Source organism: Palaemon carinicauda, chromosome 7 (genome assembly GCF_036898095.1).
Source record: "Palaemon carinicauda isolate YSFRI2023 chromosome 7, ASM3689809v2, whole genome shotgun sequence".
NCBI lineage: Eukaryota > Metazoa > Arthropoda > Malacostraca > Decapoda > Palaemonidae > Palaemon > Palaemon carinicauda.
Genome location: NC_090731.1, coordinates 83,642,151 through 83,652,338, shown reverse-complemented (window position 1 = coordinate 83,652,338; position 10,188 = coordinate 83,642,151). Strand labels below are relative to the sequence as shown.

The following is a 10,188-nucleotide window of genomic DNA, read 5'->3' as shown; positions in this document are numbered from 1 at the left end:
TAGCCAATAAGGATATTGCTTCAAAATTAGCAAGTATGTACAGTATGTTACTTGAATTATCTTATTTTGAATCATATAGTGGATATTTTCTTTTAACAGTAAGAGTAATGAAGATTTTCACTATCATTTCATATTTCTAGATACATGAAATGATGAAATGAGATTTATATTCATATACTGTAGTGGGTGATGGTACAAACAACATAACCTAAAAGCTAAAGAGGTAAAATGTGGCTTCTAATCCAAAAGAAAATAATAGACACATATCTTGAAAGAGGGACGTCATAGAAATCCTTGTTCATAGAAGTGATAAGAGAAAGTCATTTTTTATTTGCAAAATGAAAAGATGCTTTTAGAAATTGGTCAATCTGGTGACTGCTCTGCTCCATGAAGTTGATGTCAGATGCAGTGGATGCACAGGATGAAGATGGGATATCTTTAATTTTAATAAACAATGGTTTAAATCATAACACTAAACGAGGTACAGTATCAAACTTTTTCGTGATAATGTCTCAGTGCTGAAAAAAGAGAGCTTTTCCATCGCTCAAACTAATAAACACAAGTGTTTTGTTGCCTTTTACTTTCAGGAATTATCAGTTCTTGCACCTACCGATGCACTTATAATATTCACTCATTGGCTTATTTTTAAAGAAAAGTGAAGTCTCAAGTCCAGCTTCCAAACATTTTATTAGACCTCTTCCAGTACTAAAATATTTTGAAGAACAACACAGCATATTTTATAATCCACAATTTGATGACTATCTTCCATTACATTCGACTTTTATATCACTTCTGTGATTTCCACATGGAAAAGTGACCTGTAAATAAACAAAAATTACAGATATTTTCACCTTTACAGAACTTACACTATTCTTTCCATGTCAGCTTTTTGTATACAGTAACAGTGTTATTAGTGGTATTGCTTTTCTATTTTTAGATATGTACCTCGGGTTCTGTTCTGCCACTTGGTCTTTTTTCTCACTCCGACATAGAACAGCATGAGTAATTTCTTCGCTTGATTTTGCTGATGGTTCAAACCGTCATCCATTGTTTTTTCTTCGATTGTGTATTAAGTCATTAGAGTGATTGTGACGGGATACATAATGTTATACACAAATTTTATTCTATTTTGTTTCTAAAATTGCTTGGTGATCAGGGTTAGTTGGAGGATTAAAGAATTATTATAGTGTAGTAAAAAAGTACAAATGATCTTAAGCAATGATAAAGATATGGAAATTTTGACTGACAGATCCAAACTGCTGGTCCTCCAAGCCCAAATGATATCCACTCCGATCATCCAAGTCAGTGGCCAGATTTGAGATACACAACACCAGCCCCAAGAACAACTCCACGTCCACAGCCACAAGTGCAGTCTACTGCTGACTCTACAGGTTCCTCACCAATTATTCCACTTATTTTCCAGCTTGTTCAGTCTTATTTAGCTTATCCCGGTAAGGCACAGCTATTTTTTTTTGTTTTCAATTATTAAACAGAAGCCATATACTGTATTAAATCAGTAAATTAACTATAGATATGCAAAACTCAATTAATGAGGAAATGAAAGTCAAGCAAATAAGTATGGAATGAAAACAAAAATTGGCATTTATGTGTTGAGTTTTTTTGATTTACAAAACATTGAGTAAGGATGTTTCAGGGTATTTAAATTTGGTTGACTATACCTTCCCTGTAATTATTATGATAAAAAAATGGGTAACTAAGTACTATACATATTCAATCCTGTTCACAACATTTGGATAAATTCTGACTTACATATTCATCAGAAAGATATTTTTATCCCAACACAAAAGCATGAACAAATTATAGTCCGAATAAACTGTCAATTATGATTCCAACCCATGAAATGGAATAATTTTCTTCAGAACATGCAAATCCTTTAAAGTGTATCATGCAACTTATTGTTAAGATTTATCTATGAACAGTTAACTTAGAAGTATTCACTACTAATAAGTTTAATGGCAAATAGTGGGAATGGACGTTGGACTATGAAAGGATCTCTTATTACATATGTACTCTCAGATGATGCCTCAACAGCACCCTACTTCCCAATATAGAGAGATAAGTATGACATTTGAGCTACCAGAAAATATAAGCTTGAGTTTATCTGCTACATAGAGAACGGATTTTGAGCGAAGCGAAAAATCTATTTTTGGGCGAGATAACCATGTCATCCTGATGGAAGTACCTTTAGGGTAGCTTCCTAGGGTATATTTGACTACGGTGATATTCCCAGGGAATTTTACCTTAGGGTATCCAGAATTCTAACTCCTGGAGCGAATATCCCTAAATAAACTTAACATGGGATATCGCGTAATATCAGAGGACGTATTCTTAACACGCCACATAGCTATCTTCACCCAGAATAGAATTAACACTTCGAGGGGTCAAAGTGGCAAGAAAACGAAAAACGAGAATGAAAGGAGAGCCGTTAATAAGGTACCTCTCCTATCCCGCTTCGAGTGTGTACACAATGCCGCCGCCGGCGCCATCTTTATTCCTTGTAGCGATACACGATTTGCTACAGATACTGCATTTATAGGGAGGGGTCCAATAGCCCTTTTATTATAAAGGAAGGGCGGGTCCATCGGGACGACATGGCTATCTCACCCAAAAATAGATTTTTCGCTTTGCTCAAAATCCGTTTTTTGGGCTCAGGCCATGTCGTCCTGATGGAGGTATACCAGAGCATTACTGTATCTATGGATTCTCAAATCGTGCCATACCCTCAAGAAAGTATTTCCTGGTTAGCATAGACCTAGAGACCTATGATGTTACCATCATACATCATTTCATCCAAGCATAAACCATGTTAGTGCTTCCTGCCCCATACAGGGAAGAGTCATGCTAGACTCTGGAAAAGTCTCGAGGAGTACATATACCTATGGATGACTAACAGACAAGCCAGTATAGTGGTCTCACCCTATACGTTATAAAGCAAAGTTTGTATAAGAACCACCAATGTCAGTATGAAATACCGACAAGTCCCCCGGTGTGCCTGTTCTTATACTGGATTGGACAAAGGTTTATATCCGTGTAGGAATAATTTTTGCATATCCACCACCATCCCTATAGGGTATGAAGTCTTTCCTTCTTGGGAAAGAATAAACCAATGAATGTTTGCTTGTAGCAAGGAACAATCTTTAGGACTATTCATGTTAAAATTATCCATAGTTTTAAGTGTAATGCTAATACATTTTCTAGTAAAATGACATAGGCGAATAAGACGCAAGGTTCACAAAGAACTAGTTTATTGAAAATCAATAAAAATATATAGGTCAATCGACAATTATGAAAATTATAAGATGTGGATGAACATATAAATAAGCATAAAGATCACAGTAAAACAGAAAATGTTTCATCTGAAAAGGAAACATATATGCGTCACTTTTAATATCAAAATATTAATATTGTTATTACTGATATAATATGCAAGAGGTTGCAGTGATTAAAAGACAGGACTTGATGGCTTGGGTGCTAGGTAGAGACTGCCCTTTATTCATAGCTACATGGGACTACATGATACCACATCCCCCTTATCACATACAAAGAATTACACATAATAACTAATCTGGCATATAAGTACAAAGAGATAAACGATGAAAGTTCCATATTCAAACGTATTCCATTGTTTTCATCCCTTCATAATAAACATGCATAGTACAATTTGTGATTGTGGATAGTTATATAAACATAATAGCTATTATCTTTGCAGACTTTGGTCCGAATAGTGTTGGTTACAGCAGGGCAGTCATAAATATGAAAATAAATGGCAAATTATATTTTCTTTTTCTTTTTTATGCAAAGAACAACAACACCCAAAATATATTAAAACAAAATGGAAACCTGATACACATGTAACGACAATGTTCGAAATGGAGCCTGTTCTCCAGTCCGAGACTCGTAAATTTTCAAATAAAATTCATTATTCTGAATCACTTATCAGTCCTGAGACTGATAACTTTTCTTGAGTTTCAAACTCTGGTAACGACCTCTCAGAATTTTTGGTCATGAAACGAGGGGGGGGGAGAGTTGTATATTATTATTTAACTTAACACTTTATGGGAATTTACGGTATGTGACCGCGTTACTTTCAATATATCTGGATGGAGTTTTCACCAGCCGGCCTGACTTGGTATACACCGCTGTCGGGTCTGTAGTGTTTTCACTAGTAGCGGGTCTTTGGTGGGTTATTTCGGTCTCACTAGGTGGCGGCAGCGATATATCGGCGGGTCGTGGTGGAGGCTGTGCTGATGATGTTGGAGCCTGCTGCCAGGTGTTGGAAGGTTCTGTGTTTGTCGCGAGCGGTGTCGACGGATGTGGGACCGGTTCCTCCTGAGGCACGCTCCGTTTTAGGCTTCCACAATGTATGATTGGGGTTCTTCTGACTTACGTACCACTCTGCCTGGCATCCATGTGTGGCAGGCCTTGTCGAATATTCGGACTGGTTGTTCGGGTTGGAGGTCTGTGAAGTGCCGTTATGTCCGATTTGGTCCTAGGCAGTCCTGGAGGGGGTTGCGGGTCGTGATGTGTGCGAGATGTGGTTCGTATCGGCCTGGTAGGTCAGTGGTCACATTGCGACCAAACATGAGCTCTGCGGGGCTGGTTGTCTTACTGTCGATCGGGGTGGCCCGTAAGTGGAGTAATGCAGTATGCATATCACCGCCTGTCTCAAGGCATTTTTTGATAATCGCCTTGCATGTTCCAACTGCGCGCTCCGCGAGGCCAGTGGACTGAGGGTAATGTGGGCTTGATGTGATGTGCTCAATACCCCAGGCTTTTGTGAAGTCCCTCATGGCTGCTCCCGTGTATTGAGGTCCGTTGTCTGAGACCAGGGTTTTGGGGCATCCAAACAGCGAACACAGGAATTTGAGGTGGTTGGCCACACTTTCAGATGACAGGTTTTTTAGTTCGGTGACTATCGGGAATTTTGTGAAATAATCAGTTGTGATCAGATATGTCTTGTGGCCAATTTGGAAGATGTCCTAAGCAACTTTGAACCAGGGCATTGGGGGAATGTCATGATGTGTGGTTTCACTAGGACTTTGCTGGGGCTGGTACTTCTGGCATATGTCACATGCCCTGACCTTGTCCTCTATATCCTTTGCAATGTTGGGGCAGAATACACACTCCCATGCCAGGGCTTGTGTTTTTGTGATCCCTTGGTGGGACCGGTGGAGCTGGTCCAGTATCCGGCCTTTGACCTCTTTGGGGATGATAACTTGTCGCCCTTTGAATATGACTCCGTCTTCCACGGCAAGGCATTCTCTGTATGAGAAAAACTGGCGGATATTGGGGTGACAGCCTTTTACTGAGGTAGGCCAACCCTCGATGATAGTATGCTTGAGAGTGCGCAGCACTGGGTCGGTGTCCGACCTATGGCGGACCTCTTCCAAAATCTGGGGACCAAATTTTATGAGTGCAACTGATATCACGTCGATGTCATCTAGTTCCAGTCCGTCCACTCATGTATCCAAAGGGATTTCCTTGTCATTTTGTGGGTTAGGAAGGCGTGATAGGGCGTCGGAGAGTACAAGGGTTCGTCCTTCCTTGTACTTGACCCTCATGTCATACCCCTGCATTTTCAAGAAGAGACATTGTAGTCTAGGTGGGGCACTGATCAGTGGCTTCTCCCAGATATTAACGAGGGGTTTGTGGTCAGTGACAGCTTAGAAGTCTCTTCCGTATAGGTAGGTATGAAATCGTTGCACGCCGTGTACTAGTCCAAGGGCCTCTCGCTCGATATTGCTGTAATTTGCCTGCGTTGGTGTCAGGGATTTGCTGGCGAAGGCTATTACCTTCCCGTCTTGGATGAGGGCCGCCCCGAGGCCTTTTTGCGATGCATCGACTTCCAGAGTCACGGGTCTAGTTGGGTCATAGTAAGACAGCATGCGCTATTTGGCGTTTCAGGTGTTGATAGGTGGATTCATGGTCTTCTTCCCATTGGAAGGGCACATCTTCCTTGACCAGATCTCGAAGTCTTTGTGACTGAGCTGAGTAATGTGGTACATAGGGGCTGAGGTAAGTCATTACTCCCAAGAATCTCTGTAGTTCCTCTTTATTGGAGGGTGACAGCATGTTATGCAGGTCGTGTACCTTTGACGGGTCTGGCATCATGCCCTTGCTGGTATAGCGTGTTCCGAAAAACTCGATTTCTGGTTTTGAAATGGAGCATTTCTTAGTTTAGGCTGAGTCCGTGTTGGGCTGCACGCTGCATGAACTCCATCAGGTTTTTGTCGTGTTCTGACTGGTCTTTCCCACATATTGCCACGTCATCAGCGATGCCAACAACACCTGGGAGATTCTCGATGATGGAGTCCATCCTGGCTTGAAATATGTCCTGGCTTACATTCAGCCCGAATGGTAGCCTTGTCCAACAATACCGGCCATGTGGTGTTCGGAACGTTGTCAGTAGTTGTGAGTCCTCGTGTAGCGGTATACTCCAGTAGCCTGCTTTGGCGTCTAGCTTAGAGAACACTTTCGCTTTGGAGAATACCGGGTTGATCTCTTCTAGAGTGGGAATCTTGGGGGGACATCTTTTGAGGTTTTGGGTGAGCCGCTTGGGGTCCAGGCAGATCCGTAGGCTTCCATCGGGTTTTGTGACATACACAAGGCTGCTACACCAGTCTGTGTGTTCCGTTACGCGTCTGATAACCCCCCTCTTTCTCCATAGTGTCAAGCTCGGACTTGATGCGGGGCTTCAGGTGGATACTCACCTTACGGGGCGGATCACAGAAAGGTATCGCGTCATCCTTGAAGTGGAGCATCGCGGGCTCTTTTAGTTTGCCGATACAGTCAAACTGTGCTGGGAATTGCGCTTTTAGTTGTTCGACTGACCTAATAGGGCCTTGTTGGCTTGGTTGCTCAGGTATTCCAGCAACGTCGTTGACATTGATATCCACAATACCGAGTTTTTGGCATGAGGGAAGGCCAAGTATGGCTGGACCAGACACATCGACCACGAAGAACTTTTCTTGCGAGAATGCTGGGTTGCTCAGTTAGCGGACGCTGAGCATTAGTGACCCTAGGCAGGGAATATTGTTGCCACTGTATGATGTTAGTCTTACTGACGGTTCTGGGGATAGTACGAGGCTGGTGGGTGCATCACCAAACATTTGCTTGTATGTCCGCAAGGGCAGCGTATTGCCACCGGAACCTGTGTCGATTTTGAGTTTCAGGGGCCCATAGGCTGGGGGGTTTTCATAATTGACCATGAGCTTTGAGAATGCTTCTCGTTTCGGTGCCACTCCTATGTCGGATATCGTTATCATGTCGAAGTTTGGCATATAATCTGTTTCTTCATCAAGATTAGGGTTTTCATTAACCATGACTTCGTGTTGCCTGTGGTTAGGAGCCCGATTCGGCCGTCAGTAGGAGCGCCCTCTTGTCTTGCTCTGACGTTGTGTCTGCTGCATGTTGTCTCCTGGCATTGTTCTGCCTCCATCAGTTTTGCGGCACATCTTTTTCCAGTGCCCCTTGATGCCACAACCACTGCATCTGTCATTGTAAGCGGGGCATGACCTTATGGGATGGCTAAGCCCACAGTTCCAGCAGGGGTTGTCCGTGGTTTGTAGTTTGTTCCGTGGCTCGTTGCTTTCCCTTCGAATTGCATCCACGTTGGTATGGCTTGTACTTGTGTTCTCAGAGCTCATCTGTCTGGAGCGTTAATGATGCCGTGGAGGCCGCAATGGCCTCGTATTCCCGACCTCTCTCTAGAACGTTGCTCACAGCATAGCCCTTCGGTTTAGTTAGGAGTTCTTTCCGAAATTCTTCGAATTGTGTTCGTAGTATGGTCATTTCGATAAGTCGTTCGTTGAGTTCTCTGTCTTCAAACTCGCACTTTGTCACTTTTTCACGGAGTCTGGCCAGGAATTGACTGATTGTTTCAGCAGGTTTCTGTTAGGTAGTTGCAAATTCGAGGCGGTGAACTAGGAAATTTAATAAGCTTTCAATAAGCCTCCATATGTTCTGCGGTACACATTTCTCCTGTTCAGTGAGGCCGCTCGCCAAGATACGCCTCATGCCCTCATCGCCGAGGGCAATTTTAATTTTAGTTGCTTGCTTGCCCGGGTCTGTGACTTCCTGGTCTTCAAGGTATAAGTTCATGCGCGCCTTGAATGCACGAAACGACTCGGCCAGGGGCTGGTGAGCCCAGTCCATACTTGGGCATTTAGGCTGGGCCATGATTGGATTTGGTTTCGAGAGGGTGTTACACAATAGATAGATAGTGATTGGATTAATAACACAGTTTACGGTTCACAAAGAGAGACATATAATAAGAGTATGGAAATCACTACAAAAATTTGTCACTGGTAGTCGGCACGGTTTTCAGTTTTGTTTACACTGCTGAATGTACGTCGTTGTTTGGCTCATTTTGTGAAGTAGTGCGCGGATAACAATGGCCAAAATACTTGTAAGTAATCTATTCACAACTTTCTTCACTATTCTCACTGTAATCACGGGGCACTAATGTCCATTCTATGCCATATCCTGACGATATAAGCTATATACGGTTGTTATCTGGGCCGGTATGACAGTCTTTGTCCGGTTACCGTTGGGTGAAAATGGCGTCATCTGCGGCCGCTGGTAATAAACTCGGGCTGATTATGAGTCCTCTTCTCAGTTATTACGGACAGGAGAGGTATGTAAAGTGTCTCTATGGTCCGGGCTTGTTGATGGAATGGCGTGGGGTGCGTTACCACGCTGCCACCGTGATATAATATACAAGAGGTTGCAGTGATTAAAAGACAGGACTTGATGGCTTGGGTGCTAGGTAGAGACTGCCCTTTATTCATAGCTACATGGGACTACATGATACTACAATTACAGTCTAGATTACTGCTGAATCACACTAGCGTCAGAAACGCTTGGCACATGTGTCCGCACTTATGCTTGGTTCACCTTTGTCTATGGAACAGTTCATAAGGACACCTTAGTGGCCTAACACTTAGTCTGTAGAAACAGTCTGTGGCTACACACCCACCCCTGAATTAATCGTCCCAATTAATTTCACTGTTCTGCGCAGATTTAAACAGCAGGTTTAACCCTGGATAGGTACGCTACTCGGACACCCCTTTAAGGGTATACTCGGTCGCGCGCGACCCCGACTCCAAAAAAAATTCAGGAAAAATTTAGTTATGCATCAATCTGTATTGTTTGACTTGCTGAAAATACTTCGAAGAATGCTAAAAACTACTGAAAATATAAATGATACCCATCTACAAAATAACTATTTATTGGAAATATATTAAAAATTTAAGTATACAAAAAAAAGACGACGTAAATATTCACAAAAAATAGAAATATACATATACACATAAATCCCTTTAGGGACACCTTCTTAGATGGCAAAGCAACAGCGTGTAATTGCTGGAAATGAGTTGGACCCATAGAAGTCAAGATCTGAAATGAGAGAAAAAGGGTAACTTTTTTTGGCCAAAAAAAAATTGTCCAAATTTCATGAATTTTTTGGGGTACCCAAATGAAATAGGAAGAGGCTATTTTTTTATAGAGTAAACTCATATTATCCTAGAACAGAAATAAATAATAAAATGTGCACTAAGATGTAATTTACTGTTATATCAGGGGCGAAATCTAAAGGTAATTTTTTGACGGGCTAGTTTCACAATGTAAATTTCTTATGAAATTCATTGTATCTCCTATAAAATATGATATTTATGCATTAAAATATACCCAAATATCACGAATTCTATACAGAACAAGAATATATAGAGATATGCCAACTTACCTTTCGGGTATGTCAACAAAATGGCCGCAGACCGCAACAACTCTTACAGCCCAATCTACCACTTGAAATGAAGAATGGGTATGCAAGCTCCATATTATCATCAACATCTCTTTTTAACTCCATTAGAAGTGTGTTGATGACATCCATGCCGAGGAATACTGCCTGCTGGCCATTATTGAAGATAAATTCAAAATAAATAGAAAAAAATCAGAAATTTGCAAAAAAATAGAAAAAATTCAGAAATTAGCATTTGAGGGAATATGGACCTCATGGCAATATATGGCATCTAAGCCAAAACCAATGTCATGCAAGTGGTAAACACACCATCCACCCACACTTTCCAACTATAAACAAGTATCAACACTGTTCGACAATTTATAATTATGTAATAACTTTGCTGTTTGATCACTTACCCCTATAAAGGT

The 10,188-nt window shown here is 41.6% G+C and overlaps 1 protein-coding gene across 2 annotated transcripts in view; it reads left to right on the top strand.

Annotated features, from left to right (window-relative positions):
* LOC137643951 (uncharacterized) overlaps nucleotides 1-10,188 on the top strand; it is a 217,547-nt gene that overhangs the window by 180,579 nt on the left and 26,780 nt on the right. For both annotated transcript variants that reach the window (XM_068376737.1, XM_068376739.1), the window contains exon 8: nucleotides 1,250-1,451. In XM_068376737.1, coding sequence (XP_068232838.1) covers nucleotides 1,250-1,451 — 202 coding nt within the window. The remainder of the gene's footprint in view (nucleotides 1-1,249; nucleotides 1,452-10,188) is intronic.